The sequence below is a fragment of the Gymnoscopelus microlampas genome (assembly GCF_963454915.1).
Source record: "Gymnoscopelus microlampas genome assembly, chromosome: 9".
Classification (NCBI taxonomy): Eukaryota; Metazoa; Chordata; class Actinopteri; order Myctophiformes; family Myctophidae; genus Gymnoscopelus; species Gymnoscopelus microlampas.
In genome coordinates this window covers 12,397,493-12,422,914 of record NC_139946.1, presented here as the reverse complement: position 1 = coordinate 12,422,914, position 25,422 = coordinate 12,397,493, and the positions used below count along the sequence as shown (strand labels likewise).

At 38.7% G+C, this 25,422-nt stretch overlaps 2 protein-coding genes across 8 annotated transcripts in view; both read left to right on the top strand.

Annotated features, from left to right (window-relative positions):
* tcf3b (transcription factor 3b) overlaps positions 1-5,375 on the top strand; it is a 29,783-nt gene extending 24,408 nt beyond the window's left edge. For all 5 annotated transcript variants that reach the window (XM_084065689.1, XM_084065688.1, XM_084065687.1 and 2 more), the window contains 2 exons: positions 27-176; positions 1,631-5,375. In XM_084065689.1, the coding sequence (XP_083921815.1) occupies positions 27-169 (143 nt within the window). In that variant the 3' untranslated portion in view covers positions 170-176; positions 1,631-5,375. The remainder of the gene's footprint in view (positions 1-26; positions 177-1,630) is intronic.
* Positions 5,376-10,540: 5,165 nt separating this feature from the next.
* Positions 10,541-24,820, top strand: mbd3b (methyl-CpG binding domain protein 3b). 3 transcript variants are annotated; one of them, XM_084066490.1, is made up of 8 exons: positions 12,722-12,990; positions 14,208-14,285; positions 16,325-16,484; positions 17,931-18,068; positions 18,682-18,772; positions 19,217-19,394; positions 20,331-20,486; positions 22,151-24,820. In XM_084066490.1, exons 1-7 carry the CDS (start codon positions 12,881-12,883, stop codon positions 20,479-20,481), a joined length of 906 nt encoding a protein of 301 aa, XP_083922616.1. In that variant the 5' UTR covers positions 12,722-12,880; the 3' UTR covers positions 20,482-20,486; positions 22,151-24,820. The 3 variants fall into 3 exon arrangements, with proteins under 3 accessions (XP_083922618.1, XP_083922616.1, XP_083922617.1); XM_084066492.1 differs by lacking the exons at positions 12,722-12,990; positions 14,208-14,285 and adding an exon at positions 10,541-10,645; XM_084066491.1 differs by lacking the exon at positions 14,208-14,285.
* Positions 24,821-25,422: the final 602 nt, after the last annotated feature.

The window sequence follows — 25,422 nt, the reverse complement described above, 5'->3', positions numbered from 1 at the left end:
AGCGATAATTTCTCTTCTATTTCAAGAACGTAACCTGAACCCCAAGGCAGCATGTCTGAAGCGTCGCGAGGAGGAGAAGGTGTCTGGAGTCGTGGGAGACGCACCAATGCTCTCAGGAGGCCATCCTAGTCTGGGTGGAGATGGCCACAATCCAGTCAGCCACATGTAACACCAAGGTAGGCATAGTAGTTTTGCTACTTTACTGATGGTACAAGGAGTTACAAATTGAATATTCTGTTTTGAGAAAACAACTTAGAAATTGTGTTGCTTTAAAGGGGTAGTTCACCCAAGAAATTACTATTTCTATCGTTTACTTACCCGGTGATGTCTTTCAGTTACGGATATTTTTCGATTGTAAAATATTCCGTAGCGGTAAATCCCGAATCCAAAAATGAAGAAAACCTTGGAATGGAATTAATCAGACTTATTTCAACAGCAAAACAATATGAAAAATCCATAAACTCCAAAACACCGCTCATGGTGTGTCCCAAATGTCTATCATTTTCTATGAAGCAGCGGTAAAAACTACTTATTCTTGATGCATGCCTATGCATGAGCCGGTTTAGCTTCCGGGGGCTTTAAAAGTTTATTTTCTTCTTTGGTGACATTTGTGGACGGTTTCTCAGCGGACTTCGATAAAACAGAATCTAAATGATAATATGGCCGGTGTTTTGGAGTATATGGATGGATTTCTCATATAGTTTTGCTGTTAAAATAAGTCTCTGATTAATTCCATTCATCAACTTTTTTCTTCATTTTTGGATTCGGGATTTACCGTGTAAGTAAAATAAGAGAAATAAAGTAATTTCTTGGGTGAACTACCCTTTAACTCAGATTATTTTTTTGTTTTACTAATACTACTACGATTTTTAAGCATTAAACGACCATGCATTTTTTGTTTTATTGTGTCCTAATGTCATTTTATAATGTGTTTTCTTTGCTTTATGTTTTGTGTAAAGCACATGGAATTGCCTTGTTGTTGAAATGTGCTATACAAATAAAACTGCCTTGCTTTACCAGTCGGGGGCATGTTCAGCCCTGGTGACTCAAAATGTTCTGCTACTCCATCTGATATTTCTGTTGCTGTTAAGTCATGTTTCATTTGTAAATCATTCTTTTCTCCAGGAACTATTTTTGGCTTTCTTTTCTCCAGGAACTATTTTTGGCTGGATTTGTTAACTCAATTGAAAATTGTAATAACCCAACAATAATGCAATGCAATTTAGCATGTTGAATTAAGCAAGCTTCAAGTAAGTCTGCAATTTAGTTTTTATTTGCTGTATTGAAATGACTGGAATCCATTTAATGGCTTCCTTGAAACTCAAACAAACCTTGGTAAACTTGCAGAGACTTAAAGCTTGCTTAATACAACGCACTAAGTATCATTGCACAGTTTTTGGTCATGTAATACAGACTGAATTAAAAAGTCCAGCTAACAATCTGGAAAAAAAGATGGTTAAACATCATTGTGCAGTTAGTTAATGAATTAACACCCACTCTATATGGTCGAATCTGTGAATAGACAATGACATTTCTTGACGGCGGTCTGGTCCTGTAAGGCTATTGGCATTGCTTGAGTTTTCTATTTTGTATGGATATTATGTGATGTGTATTCTTTTTTCTTTTACAGATCTGGTGGGATTTCCTTGGCTCTGAGGATGTGGCCTTAACAGATTCTTCCACCCATTATTCTCAGTGTGTGTGTGTGTGTGTGTGTATGTGTGTGTGTGTAGATATGGACGTGTCTGTGTATTATCCCTTTCAGTTTTGAGATGCACATTCACACAACCTTGTACACACATCATGCATACTGCCAAAACTGACACAGCCTATTTGCCGCACTCCTGACCATGACTACCAGCTCAAATGTGAAGAACTTTTAGTTGTCTTTTCTTTTTTATATACATGTAAGAATCTTTTTTTTTGGCTTCCATACCATGATGGCACACCAGAGTACTTTTGTCCTGCCACAAATTTGGGACTTCACACACTGCCGCGATATGCTCTGGTGAAAGACAAGAATATGACAAAAAAACAAACAAATTTAATCAAGGATTTGTGCCTAATTGTTACATGTTTTCTATGAGACATTTAAGCGAATTGCTTTACAAGTGAGGAACATTTATTGTAAGGGATTGCTTATGTGTATGAGCAATTATTTTTTAATGTAGTATGTCATTCCCAGCGTGATGGTACAGTCTTACATATGTTATGTAACCAAGCTCCTGGCTGTGAGGTCGAATTGTCTCTAGCCCACTTTTCCTCCAGGAAAAGGTAAAATGTTGATAATTCGAGCGCAGGCTACGTGAATGACAGGACCTCTGACATCCAGATAGGGTCTGACAGAGTCTCTGTTTCATCCTACAGGGCATCTGGAGAGTTAGAAGGGGAGGATTTTCTTTGTAAATTAGAGTTGATCCAGTGGTAGAATCAGTCAACTTCAAGCTGTTCTTCCTGTTTATTGACCACACACTCTAGTGTTACTCCAGTTCTCCCTTGTCCTGGCTTCAGTTAGTGATAAATGCTTTATTTACTAAAGTGTAGGTAGACCAGACAAAGCACAGTTGTATATAATAAACTGAAAAATATGGGTGTCAACCGTCAGTGCATTTCAGTTTCTACAAGGCCAACTTATAAACAATTTGAGAAATACTGATCAGCGGTACTGTCGTTGCTTTGACATAGAAAGTGTCCACAGTGATAACAGACTTGAATCCCATGTTTTTGCCCCTTAATCGATATTATAAACTTAAAAACGATCTTGACTCCATTGATATAAGGAATCATATCGGCCCACTGTTGTATAAACAGACAAGCCTTTGCCAAGTAGAGGCTTTGTATTCTTAAAAAGATCATTCCCATTAAGTTACTCAGCCACTCAACTTCCACCTGAGTAAGTGTTCCTTGTATCTTCTTACTGAGACAAGTCTGATATGTAAATTCACTTCATCCATACATTACTCCGATATGTTTCATGTTGAGCAAAATGAAATATATATATATAAGAATATATATTTTTTGTTAGTCTATACATTGTAGATTTCTAAATAACAAAGGCAATATTAGTTTGAAGTTTAGAGTGTATTGTAGATTATCTGAATGAGGGATATTTGACACTTAAATGAATTTGTTCAAAAATGGAGCTCAACATTCAACTGTGCTTTGCTCAGGCAGGATGACGAATGAAAAGGATCAACTTAAAGATAATTGTAAAAATGTGGTTATCCTTCCACCCCCCAATAAGTTAAAGTCACCATAAAAGGTGATATGATGGCCTAAATACAGTTTTAGTTTGTGGAATTAGAATGGAAGTGTATTGTCCCTTAACCAGAGGAATTCTTTATTTCCATATGGGGACATGTGGATGGAGTGTGTGTCACCGTCCTTTTGAAGTGTTCTTACTCTAGTGGTAAGGCACCATAAGGCAAAATTGTAGGGAGGGATTTTTTTAATCTCTTCTAACAGTAATTATGCAACTGGTTTTTGAATGTAGCTACCATTCAAATGTGTATCGCCTTCATGTTCTGATTTCATATTCCTGGGTTTTGTCAGTACAGTATCATTGTCATTTCATTTCAGTTTTTTATTTTTATTTTTTACCGTCTGCATTCTTTCAGTGTGCAGCTAAACTACAGTATACTGCACATTTGTTTTGGAGGCAGACATTGGTATTTGAGTGTAAGATACAAGAGAATATGGAGATCAAAACAGTGTTATTGATTGTGATATTGTTCCCATGTCGTCTCCCGTGGTGAAGGATCTTTATCAACTTGTAATCACAGATTCTGGGCGGGTGGGGGTTTGGGGTCGAAGAGCCTTTTGTGTGTCCTGTGATCATAGTATTGTTGAAAAAGATCTAACTTTAATTTGTAGAAAAAGATGGGGAAAAGAAAAAAACTTAAAATCAATAGTGTGGCCTTTTCATTCTCAAGACTGAAGATGTCATGGCGGGAGAGTGATACCTTATCAGTGCCTGAACTTGTATTTTCATTATAAGACAGTTTTATTTTGTAAACCATATCATTTCATTTATCACAGAGATTGGAGAGGTACCTGTTCATTTCCTTCACCCTCCCCTCTCCTATGCTTTTTTCAATTTTCAGGAAGAAGTTTAAAGTGGTATAAAGAGATTTTTCCCCCCCAATGTATCTAGTAAAATAAATAAATGATATGTAGATCTTGTTTAGTTTTTATTCCTTTCTTCTAATTATTCAACTGGATTATGACCATATTGTCCAAACTACTGTTTTTATTTAGGGTCGTGGGTTCAGGTCATGCATTTCTTTTCTATGCCCCCTATTGCTAAACCACTCTACACTACTGGGTTCAAAAGAGATGCTGATTTTGGCCCTCTGTCTGCTTTTTTGATGCACATTGACGTGTATGTGTATGTATCGCTTCGGCTTTGAAGTAGGAGGCTGTTTTTATTTTTGAGCTGTAGTAACTGGAGCTTCTTGTCATTACTAGCAGCATTTTCAGTTCCCGTGTAACAGAGTGTGAGTCCTTTTGCTGCAATGAATTTCAGCACATTACGACTTCAATGACAATTTCCTTTTTAGATTTTGAGATCTCTGCATTTGACTTTTCTGAATGCCAGCTCTGGCTTTGACAGTGACTTTTTGTGAGAGGTTTTGAATACTTCTTTCAAAGAGTTGTTTTGAAGTTGTTTTTTTTCTATTATGAGATGAATATGTGTACTAAATACTGCAGATTTGTTTGGGGAAAGAATGAACATTGAGTATTCTGTAAAACAACCCACAATGACAACCTGTAGCCTACAACCTGTATTATGAGTTATGTGATGGGGGAAATTTTTTAGAGTCTGCATTGTTTCTTGACCTGACTCTTGGCATACATTCTTTTTGAAACCTGAAGAAAATAATTGTCCTCTTATTTAATGACCGAGAGAGGATACTTTAGTAACAAAAGACTAATATTAATATGACAAAGTGTTCAGTTGATGGGATTCAGCTTTTGTTTTGGAAAAAGAAAGTAATAAAACGACAAAAAAAAAAACATTTCACCCATCACAATTTTGTTTGAGCTAGAAAATAGGGGGAGATTAATATTTGAGTGTTGAAACAAGTACATTCACAGCTACAGACCCTGACATCTTTACACTTGGGGTGAGGACATGAACATGACTACTGTAGTGTCCTCAGAGTGCCTCCAATCCCAGTATCCTTTGTTACTTTGTTTTTATATATAAATATATATATAAAGTAGTTGAGAACTGTCCTGTATATAACAGTAATGTAGCAATAAATGTGCCATTTTTAATAACAGAATTATACATTTTTCAATGTCTGGCTTTTGAATCTTGTATACATAAAAATGAAAATAAAGGAAAACATTGTAATAAAGGGTTTATTATAGTTTGGAAAGTGAATTTGTCCATATTTTCCCCAATGATAAATGATCAAACCTTAATTTATAGCCTTGCATCAGTGCACTATTTATACAATTATATATATTCAAAACTAGTTGAAGGCTACTACGAATGACTGAGACAAGCACACAGTGCTCTCGTACATACCGGTTAGTATTTCTCACAAGCATTCAAGATTTACCATAGATCAGGGGTCTTCAACAGGGGGTCCGTGACCCATAGGGGGCCGCCCGGCCGCCAAATCTTTGCGTAACAGGAACCTTTTTTTTAAATTACATTAAACCACTTGAACCCTAGCGTCCATATTCTGAGGAGAACTTTAGCCAAAAATAGCAGATCTACAAGCTCACAACAACGCCTCGCGATGAGAGCTTGCAGATCGGCTATTATCGGCAAAGAAGTTTGCTGTGTCGAGGGAAAAAAGAGCAAACTAAGTACAGAGTGATAGGTACAGTTGATTAAGTATTGACGGTTCAAGTAGTTAAAATATCTGAAAATACACATTAACATGAATCCAAAATACACTGATGATCGCGCTGTCACAAACAATGAAACAAAAATATGGAATCTATGAAAAAGTTGTGGGGGTCCCTGCTTCATCTCTCTCTCAACTAAGGGGTCCTTGGTCTGTAGAAAAAAAACGTTGAAGACCCCTGCCATAGATGATATTAAATCTATGTATTAAATGCCTAATAATGAAACATTGGCCTGAGATGACCCTGTCACTGCTGCTTGCCACCACGTCACTATTCTCATCAGGCATAAGAAGAGGCAGTCCTGGGGTCCTGAACAGCCATCTGGCAGTGTAACAGCAGCAGCCAGACGAAGGTCAGAATGGTCCAGAATATAATAAACAAGATAGTTGGTGCGAAATACGTCGCCATCCTGAGGACGTGGTGAGTTGAACGGGCAGCAAGTGTACATTTTAATGGCGAAACCTGATTTCGATCACTTTAGTCCTAAACATGTTGTCAGCACGTCCGCCCTTCAGGTGTCTTATAGCTAATGTTAGCCTGCTCTTTACTGGTGAAGTTGTTGGCAACTGCATTAGAACGTAAACAAGTAGAAATGTCATTGAAGTTAATATTTGTATGTCTTAAGAATAAGGTACAGTTTAACGTGTGGTATCGAAGCTATTTTCACTCATGGCTAATTTCTTGATCAAATGGTTATTGTTTAATGTCTAAAGGGATTTTCAAAGCTGTGTGCCAACGTTGCTATATTTTAATGTGTATTACCATGTGTGTTGCAAATGAAATGTTTGAGAATGCTTACTAGTGTTGGACTGACTGACCCTTCTAAAATATATTCGGCTCAGTATCAGCTGTGGGCAGTGGTGGAAAATGTACTCGGATGTTTTACTTAAGGAATAGTATCAATACTGCAATTTAGATATACTTATATATAGGGCCTAAGTGGTTGGTATGTTTTGTAATAATAATAAACATCTACAAAGTAACTAGTAACTAAAGTTTTTTAAATAATTGTAGAGGAGTAAAAGTACAATATTTGGCTCTGAGATGTAGTGGACTAGAAGTAAAAGTACTGAAAATTGGAAATGCTCCAGTAAAGTAAAAAATACCTCAAAGTTTTACTAAGTACTGTACTTGTGCTGTTATTTACATTTCTGCCTAATAACATATTCAATCAATCAATGTTACTTTACACCACTGCTTATTAGTGTTAGACTGAGTCTTCTAAAACTATTGGGCTCAGTATCAGCCGTGTGGCACCTTGTTCAGTTCACATCACCTTCCTGGAGGTGACCAATGGCAAGTTCACACAGTAGTGATAAGTTGATAAGCATTTCAACCTACTACTCTACATCTACTGAAGAGAGAACTCGACCTGCACGCTGTCTTACGTCTAATACTGTTGTCAATATAAACTATTTGGCAAACAAGGCCTTATCAGGTAGGAATGGGCGACAACCTATTCCACCCACAGTACAGGTCAATCAGGGATAAAGCAATTAGTCCCACAACCCATGTATTTAGCCTATCAGAAGGCAAATACACAACCTATTCTTAATAGCTAATACTATGACATATGTAATTAAGTTTAGCATGTCTCCATGCAAGTTGTGAGCAGCTAACCTCACCTCCACCCATGAAGTTCTATATATTCCAAGCAAGGGTGATGAGTTCAGGGATTAGGGAGGTATGCAGTATGTAGGTCAAGTGTTTTCTCCCTGATGAAGACCTTCTGAGGTCGAAACATGTTGGCAGTTGCCTTTTAATAAATAAAGGCTGTTCCTCCTTTTTACTCCTGTCCTGAGTGCCCGGATCATCTGTAGTTTTTTTTTCACATGTTTTGATCCGTGAGCACCATTGACACTTTTTACTATAGTTACCTGTTACTATAGTTAAGGCTGTCACGATTACACATTTTAAGTTTGACGATTAATTGTCACTCAAATAATTGCGATTTAACGATTTAATTGTATGTTTGGCATTGATTGAACATTAAGAATTAAAATTGTATTTCTGTTTGCATTTTAGGCTTTGTAATCAAAAATTGCACAGGGCAGATATGACAGATAATGCAGAGATACATTATTGACATTATTGAAATTCAATAACTTTATACATGTAATGATAGCAGAAATAGCTGATCTACAAGCTTACAACGCGTCACTTTGTGACGCGTTGTAAGCTTGTAGATCTGCTATTTATGCAATTGTTTTTACATTTTTCAACATGGAAACGATCATAGCGATTATGCAAAAAATAATTGCGACTATCTCAAATTATTTCGATTATGCGATTATGTAATTGTGACAGGCCTAACTATAGTTACCTTTTATAGTTATCTCCTGTGAGCACCAGGTTGTTCTCGTCTTTCTGTAATATCTCTTGATTTGAATGTCATGCCAGCCCTCATGATCACGTTTCTTTACGCAAACCTGTAGAGCGACTGTGCGGTCTAATAATTCATAGTGACATTTCTGACCCATTTTATGAATCGCATTGTTCTCTTTCGTGTTCTGTTCAGGATACCAAATCTGGTTGGCTGGGGCACCGTCGGTGGAGTGGCACTAGTTCATTTTACAGACTGGAGGCTCTTCCTGGACTTTGTGCCCTACATTAAAGGGAAGTTCAAGGATGACGATGAGTAAAGTCTCACAAGAGGATGAATTGTGAGTGAATTTTTAATATTGGTGTAAGTGTTTAATAGCTCTGTATTCTGATAGTGCTCATTGCGATAAAGTGTTTGTTCAGTAACGGGCGTCTCCATGTTTCTCCAGCTCTTTATTAAACAGAAAATGCATTTTCAGGTCGGGATACCAATTTGATCCAATCAGGATAGAGAACTCAGACAGGATACAGATTAAACAAGTGAAATTGGAATTGATGACTCAAAGAAATGAGCATACAAAATTGGAACTGGAACACTATAAAAATGAAGCTGATAAATGTTGGAGCTGGAGAGACAGGGAGACTCCTGTTATTGAACAAACACACTATAGTGACGATTACTGTCAGAATGTAGTGCTTTAACCTTTTAACAACAAACCTTTTGTATCACTTACCCTACCTTAAGTAGAGTTTTTTGTTTCTCAACTTTATGCTTGAAATACACCATTACCCTGGTTGTTAAAACTGCTCGTTTTAACCACCATCTAGTATTTTGTGTATCATATGGGGCATTTCATCTATCTGGAAGAAATAATCTGAAACCCCTCCAGACTGCCAATAAAGACTAAGTTTAATGGCGTACAATTTGGGTCATGGGCCTTCGGGCATCTGAAGATAATCCTTGACTGATTGATTGATTGATTGATTGATTGAATACTTTATTTAGAAAAGACATGGAAGTACAATTCACAATACAAGGTCCTCTAAACTGGATCGCTCATAAAAGCACAATGTCTTATTTAAAATTAGATCCCCACGCACTCAAACGCCAAGGCACCTATCAGAAAGGTTCTATCCAGGTGTATAAGAAACTTTGGATTGTCTTATCTGGAAGAAAATTTGATTCAGAAGATGTTCAGTTCTGTTATTTTTGCTTTTTGGAATACAGTGCTAGTATTCACACAATCCTTAGGAGCTCTGTATTGTGTACTTGTTTAAGACCTGCGCAGCTAACAGGGGCACCCATCCATTCAAAACACTGGAGGAAACCATTTTTAAACATTTTGCTTTTATTGTTATTCCTTCAACACCCTTAACTTGTGTCAGATTGATTGTTTCCTGACTTTGTAGCGTACATCTAGAGTCACAAACCAGAAGAGAGGAGGGATTTGCTTTACAAGTATTTCAAATGACTATGTATGTTCATTTATTGCTCCTGAGGGGGCTGTGTCTGTCTACAGGACCTGGATTTGTGGATGAGAGCTTACTCAACGCTGGCTGAAGAGAGATGCCCTGGCCCACCAATCTGCCAATCAAAGCGGGCTCATTAAGAAGTTGCACTACGGGGCTCTTATCGAGGTTTATCATTTGGTCCGTTCAAGGAGGACAAATGACCAAAGTTCGCTTCAAATGCCAGTTTGTTTTGCCCGCTGATTGTAACTTTAGTCACTGTAATATGTATGAATGCTGTTTTGTTTTCTCTGTTATTTAATGTGAACAAATATCTTGGCTTCCTGAGTATTTTAAACATTGCCATATGTTCAATTTCAATGCTATATTTTCTGAAATAAAATCTACAAGGTATGAACATGTCTGTTTCTTTTGTGTTCCTTTTTTTGGGGGTATATTTATGTGTGAACATTTCTGACATTGCAGCCTAGACCTAGGATTTATTGTCATTTTAATTAAACTGTACTGTATGAGGAATGTGTTTAACCACAGCATCTGTTTTGTGGGGAAAGCTTTAGCTGAAAATAGCAGATTGACAAGCTCACAATGCGACGCAACACGGCTATTTTCAGTGAAAGCTTTCCCCACAACAACAGAAAACAGAAAAGACACTGTATTGTGCCCTGAGGGACTCCAGTTACCCATATGGGGTTTGAGTGGTTAATGATAAATGACTTGTGTGATGGGTTATATTATGGACATTCCAGTCGCATAATTCACCACAATTACATATTTAAAAAAAAAAAGGATTAATTATTCCTCTAAAAATAATGAGCTCGTTTCCGGGAGAAAATCTGTCCATTTTATCATCAGGCTACGAATTGTGCGTGGATAATGTCTTGCATTTGTCCCATCGAAGGGGGAGGGGACTGAAAGAGGAGAGGGGAGAAGGGATTTAACAGCGAAAGGGAGAAAACCCAGATAGTATCTTCAAGATGGATAAAAACGAGTAAGTATATCTAAAGGATCATGCAATGGATCGCGCCATGATTTCGATTATTTAAGCTTTTAATGCGTAATGTGTCGTGTTCATTATGCATTTGATGAGTATGTATGATCATCGATTAGGTATAGGCGTTTGGTGGTCTCGGATTTGCTAATAGAAAATGCTGTGCAAATGTCTTAACAACAGATTGTAACAGATTTGTTACGGATTTACTGTTAGCGTCACGGTGGAAATAATGACCTTGTTATGGATGCTTAAGAAACTTGAAAGCGAAGCAAAAAAGGTACATCATGCACAATGTCACATTTGGCTATTTCTTCGGTTTTTTTTGTTGCATTAAATGGCGTTTAATAGTTTTTCTGCAGCATATTTTCCCAAATGGGGTACAAAGATTCAGTTTAATGCATGTCACCCTTTAAAATGTCTGCATTTGATCGACAAGGCCTACTTTGTTCATTCATAAAAAAAAAACCCGGCTCCCAAGTCTGAATGACAAGGGTACATTGTCGTGAAACGCTTCTCCAATTTCACGTAGCCCTACATGAAACTTTCAAATATTGCAAAGCTATTCGGCGACACATTATTGCCGGCGTTTAATCATTTGTCCCCTTGCAAATGTTGTGTTTCACACGTGTCGTGACGGTTATCATGTTTTGCCAGTGGCGTCTTCTATTTGAAAGACATTTTTTACAGCATATCAATTTTGGTTTCATCGCAAGCTAATGTTACTGTAGTACAGGTGTTTCACACACACCGGTGTCCTATCGCATTCTGTGACTCCAGGGGTCGCCGGTGTGCAATTGTGGCAAATTCCATTATTCACAAAGCGTATACAAAAGTATAGGTGCCAAGTTGCCAGAAAAATGATGTTTGTCTGGACTTAATATTCGATTATGTATTGCAGTTGAAAACAGATGACACATTCTGATGGCACTTATTGAAAATAGTGACATATTTTATTGTTATGTCAGGTTTACCTTTTCTTTTCTTTTACAGGAAATGTGCTAATTTTACTCATCTTTTTCCACGCTAGAATATTTACATTTAAACACGTTGGTGGGACCACTGACTAAAAGGCCACATGACATTTTGCCGAAATGGTAAAGCACAGCGTTGCCAGATTTTGCTAGAGAAATAAGCAACCAGTTCTATGAAAACAAGCCCAAAATAAGCAACACATGAACACTTTTTAACCTATATGCATCGGCTATTTGAAAATAGCAGATCTACAAGCTCAGTTGTGAGCTTGTAGATTTGCTATTTTCAAGAAATCTTGATGTAAAATGTGGAATATTTGGAAGACTTTTGAAACATTGTAACAACACAAATCTGGTATGGGGCTTCCTGGCACAAAACATTTTCAGATGGGCCGGCCAACTTAGGGGTACATGACATGAAAATATTTGAGAACCACTGGTTTAAATAATAATTTAAACATTTGGAAGTCTAAATAAGCAATCGACCCTTCATACAGTCACGACGGTACTCGACGGGCCACCAATTCTCATGCTACACCGTCCTGCTGTGTTTTATGTGCGGCTCTAGAACCTCGTTGTCCCGGGGACTCAGACACAGACAGGCAGGTAGTGATGCGGCCGCGACGTCCACGGCGGAGCGATCTGCCTGACGACAAAGAGATGTGATGATCAGCGTTGCCATGTCGGCTTATTATAAGCCGCTTTGGGCTTCTTTTTCTATAAAGTTGCTTGTAAATATTGGCAGTTTTGGGTTGCAGGTTTTCGGGGCTTGTTTCTGAAGTGTGCTTCCAAAATGTTTTAATCATATTTAAACCAGTGGTTCTCAAATATTTTCATGAAAGTGTGTTGTGCCACAGGGAGCATTTGTGTTGTTAGAATGTACAATATAAGACATATTCCAAATATTCGACATTTTATTAAGAGTTTTTTCTTTTCTAAATACCAGATCTACACGCTCACAACGCGTCCAGCTTGTAGATTGGCTATTTTCAAATAGCTGATGATGTATATAATAGGTTTAAAGTGCTCATGTATCCTAGTTGCTTCTTTTGGGCTGGTCGCTTATTTCTCTCACAAAACCTGGCAACACTGGCGGTGATGCCGTCGGGCAGCGAGATCCCATTACAAGACAAGCGCGTGTAAATGTGTAGCCTTGTAATGGTGTGAAAACCAAACAAAAAGAGCGTTTTCACTTGCTTATAATAGCTTTTTTACTTTTTAAAGTGGACTTATAGGCTAAAACTCGCGTCGTGGTTAAAAAATGGAGAAGAAAAGGTGGGATTGCACTGCTCTCCCCAAGGGCTGGAAAATGGAAGAAGTGACCAGAAAGTCGGGTTTGTCCGCTGGAAAAAGCGACGTGTATTATTTTAGGTACTGAATGAAAACATGAGGTTGTTACTTCATTCATAAAGTGAAGCCACGAGGCTCCGTGTTGGGAGGCAAAACAAGTAGAAACGAGACAAAGTTTTGGAAACAGGGCGTCTGTTTGAACTAGGCCAGCTTTCACAATAATGTTGGGATCAGCGTTGCCATGTCTGCTTATTATAAGCGACTTGTTTTTCTGTAAATTTGCTTGAAAATATTGGTAGTTGTGGCTTGTTTCTAAAGTGTAGTTACTTATTTGGGCTTGGTAACTAATGTTGTTTAAACCAGTGGTTCTAAAATATTTCATGTCAAGGACCCAAATTAATGTCTTTGTCCGCAGACCCCCCATCTAAAATATTATGTGCCAGGGACTCCCTTAACAGAGTTGCGTTGTTAAAATGATTAAAAAAATATTCAAATTGTTTTGCTTTTCTTTCAAGATTTGATTGAAAATAGCAGATCTACAAGCTCACGATGCGATGCTCATGTGGCCTAGTTGCTTCTTTTGGGCTTTGTTTGCCTAGACCTGGTTGCTTGTTTCTCTCGTAAAACCTGGCAACAACACTGGTTGGGATAAGGAGCTTGTCCCACCCCAGCCATCATGTAGCCTAGTAGTACAATGTAACTCTTAGTGACGGGTCCATTCGGTTACATTTGTTACACTCTCGCAGTTACGAATGGATACATTTAACACAGGAGTTTACTGTAGAAATAGCAACTACTGCCATCTAAATTACTTAGATGTACTTAAGTTAGTACTAACGTTAGTCCAAACCTGTGTAGAGGCCTTGCAAAGCCTTGAGTCTCTGGTCCTAATGTAATCTTAGTCTCTGGTCCTAATGTAATCTGGTCCTAATGTAATCTTAGTCTCTGGTCCTAATGTAATCTTAGTCTCTCTGGTCCTAATGTAATCTTACTCTCTCGTCCTCATGTAATCTTACTCTCTGGTCCTAATGTAATCTTACTCTCTGGTCCTAATGTAATCTTACTCTCTGGTCCTAATGTAATCTTAGTCTCTGGTCCTAATGTAATCTTAGTCTCTCTGGTCCTAATGTAATCTTAGTCTCTGGTCCTAATGTAATCTTAGTCTCTGGTCCTAGTCTCTGGTCCTAATGTAATCTTAGTCTCTGGTCCTAATGTAATCTTAGTGTCTGGTCCGAATGTAATCGTACAAATTCATTATTATAAGTGAACCAACAACGTCAGATTTGTTTCCATTATAGCAGAGGAGAAGAACAAGATGAGGAACAGAGGCGAGGAGAGAGGGGGGAGGCTCAGGCGGGTCGTTTGTATAGTTTGTGGTAGGCTACTGTACCATCCTATACTGGTGTTTACTGTTTACTGTGCTGTGTGATGTAAGTTTACATGTGCATGAATTACTAGCACGTCGTCGCAGCAGTTGTTTGTTTTCTACTCATTGCAGAGTGGTGGCTCCTTAAAAAAGTGAAGTCACAATGTTTCCACCCCGAAACATTTTGTGTTTAAACAGAATTGTTTACTCACGGTTACCAACATTGTTCCATTCTGTATCTAATTGTTATCATTTTTTTACACCCATGAATATAATATTGTTGAATTTGTAAGAAAAAGTAACACTCTTGTTTTGAATGTGATGTTAACGGGCAGTGTTGATTTTGACAGCAAATTTTGATTTAGTTTTAGTCATAGTCTTTTTGAATAAAGTTCCATTTAGTTTTAGTCATATTTTAGTCATCCGAAATGTTTAAGTTTTAGTCTAGTTTAAAGGACAACTTTAGTTTTTTACAACCAAGATTTATGTTTTAGCTTGTAATTAAAGTAAATAAAGTTGCAAAAAAACAAAGTTGTCCTTTAAGTCGACTAAATGTCATAAGATTATAGTCGACTAAATCTACAGTTGATTTAGACGGCTAAAATGTATTGTGGCGGTGCCTTGATGGTGTCGTAATGGCTGATTACGTAACGGCTGAAATAGCCGATCTACAAGCTCACAACGCATCGCAGCGCGACGCGTTGTGAGCTTGTAGATCTGAGCGCAACACCTGAGCGCAACCAAACACAAAATGACTTGTCTTCTAGTTCTACTGGATCTCTTCTCCCCTAGTCCCTCACTAACATTTTAGTCTAGTTTTTATTTGTTGACGAAATTGTCAATATATTTAGTCTCAGTTTTAGTCGTCGTAGATTAGCTTTTATTTAGTTTTTATTTAGTTTTCGTCAGTGAAAAAAGGTAGTCGACGAACATTTTTCGTCATAGTTTTAGTCGACGAAATCAACACTGTTAACGGGCCTACAGTCCTTTAGGTAGCACAGTCATCAGCATCCGTTTCACTCACTGTGGTCACAAAAACGATGTGATTCATGAACTCATTGCGACATGGATGATGTGGTGCTGTTCATAATTTGCTTTTGACTTGTTGCATGTCACGGTTCTCTACTTCTGTCTGCAGTGTTTTGTACCATTTTGACGTGTGGCCTGTCTGTGTTTGTGTGCAGGTCTCTTATTTTGGCTGTATGATGGCAGCGGTTCCCAACCCTTCTCTGTGTGACCAGGGCCCCCTTGAAAGTGTTTGCGGCCCACCCATCTGACTGACCACCTAACAGGGTGTTAAGTGGTCGGATGGGTGGGCCGCATGCAATTTCAGAGCATGCTTATTTTAATGTTCAATCAATTAGATTTTGTGGAACTAACGTAGTGTATACTTCTAGGTCCTATTTATCGGTATCACAATAAATCTAATTTCTCAAGGTTTTAAAGAAAAAAAAGTACTAACCCATTAAGACCTGGAACGCATCTGTGTCACTTTTTGATTTGAGCTAAAAAAACATTATTTTACACTTTGGCTATTCAGAAATAGCAGATATACAAGCTCATAGCGAGCTTGTAGATCTGCTATTTTTGAAAATGTGTTCAAATATTTGAATATATATAGTTTTAATTTAAAGCAAACATTTTTAACTCAAATATTTGCTTCTTTGGGTCCCTGGAACAAAATATTTTGAGATGGGGGTCGGAGGCCAAATCATATACTTTTGGGGGTCCTTGACATAAAAAAGTTTTAGCACCACTGATATAGAAACATACATTTTTTCACAATACTGTTGGGATTTAGAAGACATTTGTAGAATCGGCTTCAGGTCTTAATGGGTGGTTAATGTTATATTGTCATTAAAAAAAATATTCTTGTGTGTTTTCCGTTTGGCCAACTATTTGGGGGCCCACTTGCAATATCCTCACCCACGGTCCACCAGTGGTCCCTGGTGACACAGATTGGGAATCGCTGCTGTATGTCATCCGTGGTTGACTTTTTACAGACGGACGTATTCAGTGTTGTGTCATTTCTCTCTCTCCTCCTCCTAGCCCCTCTGGGAAGAAGTTCCGGAGTAAACCTCAACTGGCCCGTTACCTCGGTAACCAGATGGACCTCAGCTCCTTTGATTTCCGTACAGGGAAGATGCTGATGAGTAAACTGAACAAGAATCGACAAAGATTGCGCTACGACAACAACAACCAGAACAAGGTGAGATGAAAGCTCCCTGCTGCAAGCTATCCAGTTATTGGTAGAGGTCAGGACGGCCTTTAAAAAAAAAGACCCCTGATATAGCACATGGCATTTGTGTCTATCAAACATATATCGATGGATAGACAGACTTGTATTGATCCCACAGGGAAATTTCAGTTGTCAAAGGTAGTAAAGCAGTTATAAACAAGGCAGATACAGAAAAAAGGAGATGGAGCTAAGGGTAGCAAGAAGATGAAGGGGTAGCAACAAGATGATGATATATATATATATATATATATATATATATATATATATATATATATATAAATTATGAAAGATGTGCAGTATCTGTGAAAAAACTAAGTATCAGTCCAGTATTGTCACGTAAATTGTGTTGAACACGGCGATGAAAGCAGACCCCCAAAGACCAAGATAAAAAACATTATCAACAGTTCAATACCATTGTCATTACATATACAGCATCAGTGCAGTATTGTCATCTGAATAAGCTGAACAGTCATATTCCCAGAGCAGATTGAAAGGTCCGAGTAGTATTCACCTAAAATGAAAGTCTACCTAAATCTACGGTTATGTGTCCTGAACATTCCTTACTATATTATCCTCTCTGGCCTCAGACTTGATGGAATGTCTTGAGGTCAGTCCACGTTCCTCTGCTTACTAGTGACATAGTCATAGACCCAAACGGTGTGATTAACTGTGTCTGGGATATTTGACAAAATGTCAGCGACTATGACAGAAGCATTCTTCTGTCTATATCAGCTGTACATTGTAATGTACATACAGGCGTGCATATCCTTGGCATATGCTGGTGCATACACTTAGTTTGTACCAACATTTTCTCATTCATTCAACCTTTATTTAAGATTCTCGGAGAGATCATTGTGGGAGAAATAACAAAAGAACAACAACCAGAAAAAACAATTAAGTTGACACAAACAGTTGCATGTTAACAGCAATCAGTTCAAACTTTCGCATACAGGTAATGCACGGTTATTATATAAATTCCTAAAATGGCCAATAGATGCGAGGGTATTCAATTTAAGCTCTTATTGCAAGAGGTTCCAAGACTCAGGTGCACCTAAGCTGAAAGCTGGCTTTCCCAGTTCCGAACTGGCAAAAGGAACCAGAAGGACTAGCCAATCGCTGGAGCGAGTTAGAATGTGACTAGGTTTCTGACGTAGCATGGAAGATATATCATTTTCCACCCAGGGCTTTATAAATAAAGAGGTGCCAATGATTATTGCGCCTCTCAGTCAGAGAAGACCAACCCACCTTATCATACAGGGCACAGTGATGAGTGTTGTAGCTGTCACCAGTAATAAACCTGAGTGGTAAACTGATTTACCAACATCAACACTCTACCATCTGATGCACTGGGCTCGCTCGCTCTCTCCCTCTCTCACCTCCTGTGTGTGTGTGCACATGTGTATTATGTTTTTACAGGGTAAGCCTGACCTGAATACGTCGCTTCCAGTCAGACAAACGGCGTCCATCTTTAAGCAACCTGTTACCAAGGTTACCAACCACCCCAGTAACAAAGTCAAGACGGATCCTCAGAAGGCAGTGGATCAGCCCAGACAGGTATCACCCTCATCCTATTAATATTGTGAACAACAAAGGCATTAAGAAGAAGTTTACCGTCTTTTCACCACAAAAAAAAACATCACTACCTATAATTGTGATTTGTGATTTTACAATATTAACCCATTAAGACCTGGAATGCATCTGTGTCATTTTTAGATTTGAGCAAAAAAAAAAGCATTATTTTATACTTTGGGCTATTCAAAAATAGCAGATCTACAAGCTCATTGCGCTATGAGCTTGTAGATCTGCTATTTTTGAAAAATCTTGAAAATTTGCGCAAATCTTTGAATAGATATTTTTGTAACTCAAATTTTTGCTTCTGGGGGTCCCTGGAACAAAATATTTTGAGATGGGGGTTCACGGCCAAATACATATACATTTTGGGGTCCTTGACATGAAAAAGTTTAAGAATCACTGACATAGCAACATACGTTTTTTTCAAAGAACTGTTAGGATTTAGAAGACATTTTGTAGAATCGGAACCTCAGGCCTTAATGGGTTAAGATTTTTTTTTTTTGAATATCACTTTCGCAGTAATCGTGCAGCTTCAGAAGCGATTAGATGAATTGTTGGATACTAAAAGGGAATACACTTTATTGTCTGTCTACAGCTGTTTTGGGAAAAGAAGCTCGGTGGTCTGAATGCGTATGACATTGCAGAGGAACTGGTAAAAACTATGGAGCTACCTAAAGGCTTGCAAGGTAAACCATTACCTGTTTATGTCATTCTTCCCTTATGCCATATCAGTGTTTTTTATATATGTATATAATATCATATGCAGGTCAGACATCATTTAGCAGCATGTACAAGGCATGTCAATGTAAACAGCTGGCTGCTCCGAGTACAGCAGCAGCACACACAAAGCACCTGTAATCGTGCTTGTAAATCTTCTATTTCTGACAAGCAACACCGTTGTATGACAGTATAAGTGAAGCATTGCTCATGCCTACGTCATTACCACAGCAACCAATGCAGATGCGTCAATGATGTCTGAATACCCGTTCCGATCACTTGCAAATAACAGGGCAGACTGTTTGACAGTCAGTCCTAAAGATAATATTTGAGAAACACATCATATTTGGCTGAAGTTTGAACTAAGCCTTAGATATCACGCAACCTCTCAAATCGTCTAACTGTGACCTCAGGGGTCGGTCCAGGCTGCACAGACAAGACTCTCCTATCGGCCATCGCCAGTGCCCTCCACACCAGCGCGGCCCCCATCACTGGCCAGCTGTCTGCTGCTGTAGAGAAGAACCCAGGGGTGTGGCTCAACACCGCACAGCCCCTGTGCAAGGCCTTCATCGTCACCGACGAGGATATCAGGTAAGCACGCAGCGCCACATTCTTCACACATGTCTCCAGTTCATGTTCGAGACGGACACATTTGAAGAAACGTGGAAACAAATTCCCCTTAAGTCATTCTCAGAAACCGGGGCAAGAAGGACTCGAAATTTCAACTGTTTTGGCCACATATGTTCCTGAAATTGCATCCGCTCCAAACCCCAAATATAATTGGGAACATTTGTACGAGTGCAATTAATTATTCTTGCGCAACCTTTATTTTCCCCCAGTTGAACATCCCTTTGTACATTCTCTAGTTTACTCAGTATGTTGAGCTGACTGTAAGGCGCTGTATTCAAAATGTTTGTTTTGTGTGCGAGAGGGATTCTATTTTAAACGAAATGACTCGTTCAAAGATTAAAAGGATTGTAGTAATGTGTATTTAATCGCATTCAATCAACATATGAAATGCCAGTACCACTCACACTGAACATGCAGCAAGGAGGGTCCGGTCTCTCATTACATCTTGCACTCTTACAAATGCAATCAGGTGAAATGTTAAGTTGCACACTCATTTTGGTGGCTGGTCTAGAGCCCTGCTCTGGCAGAGAGATTCCGACAGCGACAGGCAGATATAGGCAGACAGCGGCAGCCTGCACGTGATGGGAGAAATCAAGAACGGAAACAAAACTAGAAAAATGTGCTTGTATGTGCATATATATTGTTAGCGCTCCTTAAATTTTGAAGGTGATGCTAACCTTTTGAAGTGGGGGAGCACCAGTGCTACCAAGAAAGAAAGACATTTTCAGCCAGATTGAGCAATGTCCTCATAATGGCATATCTGTTTCACACCTTACAGTCTGACCTTCCTTGTCACTTCACCCCCCCCCCCATCACACACACACACACACACACACGTGTGATATATCTATTCTAAACTGTCAACTGTAACAGTTTCCTGTTTGATGTATTGTGTAGGAAACAGGAGGAACTGGTCTATAGCGTGAGGAAGAGACTAGAGGAGGCGCTGATGGCTGATATGCTGGCTCACGTCGAGGAGGCCGCCAACGAGAGCGGAGACGCTCTGAAGGACGAGGGCAACAGTAGTGAGGATATGGAGACTGTATAGCACAGGTAAGGCCCGGTTGCATTGTTTTGTAGGGCTCTTTAAATCAGGGGTCTTCAACAGGGGGTCCTCAGAGTTACTACAGGGGGTATGGCAAATCTTTTGTGTGATAGGATTTTTTTATTTTACCTTAACCACTTGAACCCTAGCATCCCTTTTCTGAGGAGAAGTTTAGCCAAAAATAGCCGATCTACAAGCTCACAACGCCTCGCGCTGCGAGGCGTTGTGAGCTTGTAGATCGGCTATTTTTGGCAAAGAGGCATAGGTGTAGAGGGATAAAAGAGCAGACCACGTAAACAAAAAAATGTTGAATCTGAACCACAATTTTATACGATATAGAGGGGGTCCCTGCTTCATCTCTCTCTCAGCTAGGGGGTCCTTGGCCTGAAAACGTTGAAGACCCCTGCTTTAAATAGAAACTTTGGGTTGGCTCAATCTACGTTTTAGCTAATGTTAGCTTAAAACTGTTAGTATGTTGTATGTATTATGCGTATTCATTTATAAACAGTCATTATTTTGGCAGCACTGCAGTTATGTAAAAATAATACAAGCCTTCCATCCAATCAGAATCAAGTATTCGCTGTAGCCATGGTATACATTTAAAATGTAATATTGCGACATTTATACAATTTAAAAATTGTATAAACAATGTTGTGTGCCTGAGATTATATTGAAATCTTATACTAAGCTAAGATCATGTTTATCTTTTTACTTCTTTGGTTTTTGGAACACTTTTAAATGCTCAGATATATATTTACCGCAAAAGATTGTGTCCTCGTGTATGGGGATGGGACGATAAATATAATTTATCGTGATAAAAAAACGCTCACAATAATTGTATCGCAGAGATTTAAATGTATCTGGAAATTGTCCTCTGTCATACTCTAGGATGAATTGGCTTTTGTTGAGCTGCAAATTCAGTACCACTTAAACCTTGTATACTTGATAAAACGTGATTATAAGACCTGTAAAGAGCACATTTGGTACGCTCGTATTTCACTCGCACAAATCGATTCGCCAAAAATGTCAGATCTACCATCGTTGCAACGGATTGTGAGGTTGTAGATCGGCTATTTTTGGCAAACGTTCCCCCCAGAATATGGATGCTGGGGGTTCAAGTGGTTAACAAAAGTGGCACATTTTGATTATCGCCATAATATTGTAAATCTTTGCCACAATAATCGTGACATGTCATTTTCATATCGTCCCATCCCCACTCGTGTTTTGCAAATGACATTAGAATCGGATATTGTAATGTTTTTTTTTTAGTAGGGTTGTCCGATATTGGCTTTTTTACCGATATACCGATATTGTCCAACTCTTAATTACCGATACCGATATCAACCGATACCGATATATGCGGGGATTATTGTGATTAGGGTAAGCTCAAATTTCATATCACACACACCATATACAGTAAGAACTCCTGTAACTTATTTATAAAGCAAAAAAAAAAAAATATATATATTTTTCAAAAACCGATACCGATATTTTCCCGATATCAATTTTTATGCTAATATCGGCCGATAATATCGGGAGGCCGATAATATCGGACATCCCTATTTTTTAGGTGGAGTTTGATCTAAATGACATAACCACACCATCCTTAGTTTTTCTCCTGTCAGGTTTTGTGATGACATAACCACACCATCCTTTGTTTCTCTCCTGTCAGGTTTTGTGATGTCCGGGAGTGTTAACCAACACGAACAGCTCACAATGGAACATGAATGGTAGGATCCCCACACCAATCCAACCGTGACTTATTCCCCAGCCTGCACCCCCCGCCCCCCGCCCCACAAGACCATTATTTACACCATGCAGGGCAGCCTAAAGATTGGTTTTACCCCTCCCCCCCGTCTAAACCCTTGGCTGGCTGGAGCTCCGTAATGCCAGCGCTCATCGACCAACTCGGACCGAAGGTACTCTGAATCCCTATCGATAATAAAGAGAAGATTTTTAATGTTTCGTAGGACATCAAAAACGAAGACATCGGCTATTTAAAAAAAGGCTAAAAAGCTAAAGGCGTTGTGTACAGTATGTGAATTCAGTGTTCAATGATAAAAGTATTTTTTACTAAACAAAAAGAAATGGAAAAAAACATTGTATGGGTTTGCATCTTTTATGACAATCATGTTAAACCCCTACATTCTTCTGTACATGCATTCAACATGTTCATTTGGGTGCATTTTGGGTTTTGGAGAAATGAAAGAATGTGTATGATTTACATACAGACGGGTGACAAATTAAAGTAAAAAACAACCAAGTGTCTTAGTAAGGTGTTTCGGCCACGACAAGCCACCCGAATGGCATCAGTGCGCCATGGCATAGATTGTACAAGTCTCTGGAACTCTACTGGACGGATGGAACGCCATTCCAGCAAACGATATTCCCCTTATTTGGTGTTTTGATTACGGTGGTGCAAAGTGCTGTCTTAACACCTCGGCCCGAAATCTCCCATAGGTGTTCAATTGGGTTGACAGCTGGTGACTCACTACTCTTTAAAAAAATCATTCATTCAGTGACCCCTTTGTACCCTGTGGACGGGGACTGTCATCATGGAAGAGACCATTCCCATCATCAGGATAAAAACATTTCATCATAGGATTTCTTTATTTATTTAGAATTTTTGGTCCAGCACCGGTTGTATCAAGAATTGTGGGAAGGTGCGTATCCTACCTCTTTTCATACAAGTGGACCCAAACCATGCCTGAAAAAGAACCCCCCCCCCACTACTTAACAGAGCTAGCTTCACTGAAAGGGTCTGTACAGCTCTCATGGTGTACGCCACACGTGCACTCGCCCACTTGAGGAGAATATAGTGAAGGGTGACTCATTCCACTATTTTTGCCCGTCTCTGTAGACCAGTGCCTATGGTCTAATGTGCACTAATCCTTTTTAATGAGGGGTTATATGCACAGCAACCCTACTATAACATCCCTCTCGATGTTGTTGTTGACAGGCAGACTTTTCTTGCTGACACATTCTGATCATGTCTGCATCGACGTTCTCACTCACCTGAGAAATAGTTGCTGTTTAGATGTTTTCTTTGCATATCGCACTAATACATGAGCATCACAGTCATTGAATGTGTGCATTTTACCACAATTTCTGACCATAATTTACTGATGTCTTACCCATAGATTGAAATCCTATTGAAACACTAGCCAGTTTGGCAGCCTGTTACTGAAGCTCCTGCCCCAATGATTAGCCCTCTTTCATAGTGACTTAGATGTTTTTTTTTCTTGCCATCTTGATCCTTAAAATCAAGGTCAACTGAACCTACTCAGCAATTTAATACATGCCACCGTGCATGATGGGATGCTTGATTGTATCATGTGGTACACATACATGTACGGAAGCGGTTGCATTCCATATGTTTCTTGACCTATTTATTCCGATTTCTTATTTAATTTTTCACCCATCTGTATGTCTCGTGCTTGAATTTTACAATGCACTCCATGAATAGTTCAGCATACGTTGACATTTTCCTAGTAGAACAATACACGTATAATTCACAAGAGGAGTCCCAGTGTGAGTAGAGCTCACTCCTCAGCTTAAGGCTGACTGGAACAGACTTAAATAAATTGCATACAGTAGTTAAAGCTGACAGAGGGGCAAATTTGCATTTCCCGGAAACTTCTGTGAATCTATCGGAGAGGACTGCTCAACTGACATTTTATCGTGTTCTCAAATATTTTCATTTGCGTGTTATAACTTATGTCATCAGACCATTCATGTTCAGTGTTGTTGACCAAAGAGGAGCCATGTTATTTTTTTTGGAGGGATTACACTTCTGTTTTAGTTCTCTCCAAATCTAGTCTACTTAGCTATTTAACTCTAAGCAATCATGTGGCCCCTTTTTTTTTTTTTATCGGTTGAGAATGAAAGCAAATGTGATGGAGATGAGCACAGTGACGAAGAAATGACTTGTATTGTGTAACTGTTAACTGTTTTCAACACTAGTCGTCATTGTACGGTCGGTGCTTACTGATGTTGTGAAACATTGCTGTTTTTTTGTCAATGGCTTGTTTCTGCTTCAACCTCAGTCCATAGATATTTTTTAAAAGTGTCAGTTTTACCACACATGCTGCCTCGTAGTACCAACTCCCATGGACAAAATTGGTGACAATTGTAAATTAAAACTGAAATATTGTGTAAATTGAATTTGTTTTGCACTGGGTTTTGAGGAAGAGTGATTTTGTATGTATTACGCTTATTTCTCAAAGCTTGGTAATTATGTTTCCAATTGAAATGAAGTCCCTATTCAATATCAGCAGGCTGATTGCTGAAATTAATAAATTGATTGTTTTACTTATTAAAATGAATCTGTATGTCAACAGCAGTGATTTGTTTTCTTTCTTCCATGCTACGTTAAAATACCTTGATATTCCCAACAATGTTGATTGGAATTTGATTTGTTGAAACTAAACAACTAAGTCCTTAGAACATAAACACACAAGACACAAGGTAAGTGCGTAAAACCATAACATTTAAATGGAACAAGATATTATAAAATGTGTTTGCATACTATGGATAGTAATTGTAGCATCAAATGACTACATTATCATACATAGTATACACGTGTTAAGGTGATTCTGGATATGTACTAACATTGTAAATCTGGATGTCCTTGTCCCTAGCCTAGAGCATCTACAGCTTATAAAATAAGGGAGGTTTATTTTGTATTTTAATGCATTTCTATTTATTGCATCTTTAATCCATTTAGTTGACGTTTTACTAATATGACTTGTTGGCATTGTACAGCACTGTGGTACAATTTTCTTTTTAAATGTGTTTTTAAATAAATTGCCTCGACTAAAACAGATGGTTAGCCAGGTAGAGGGCTCTTTTAAAATCTGAATTTCTCCTTTTGCAGCCTGGTGTAGTAGATTCCAGCCAGAGATGGAAGATCATAACCTGTGATCTTGGCTGCAGCGCGCGCAC

Excerpts from the sequence above, each read along its gene's own strand:
- mbd3b (XM_084066490.1), top strand. The coding sequence starts at position 12,881 with ATGGAGAAGAAAAGGTGGGATTGCACTGCTCTCCCCAAGGGCTGGAAA. Across the intron at positions 12,991-14,207 it reads AGCGACGTGTATTATTTTAG|CAGAGGAGAAGAACAAGATG; the intron begins GTACTGAATGAA and ends TTTCCATTATAG. Across the intron at positions 19,395-20,330 it reads GTCACCGACGAGGATATCAG|GAAACAGGAGGAACTGGTCT; the intron begins GTAAGCACGCAG and ends TGTATTGTGTAG.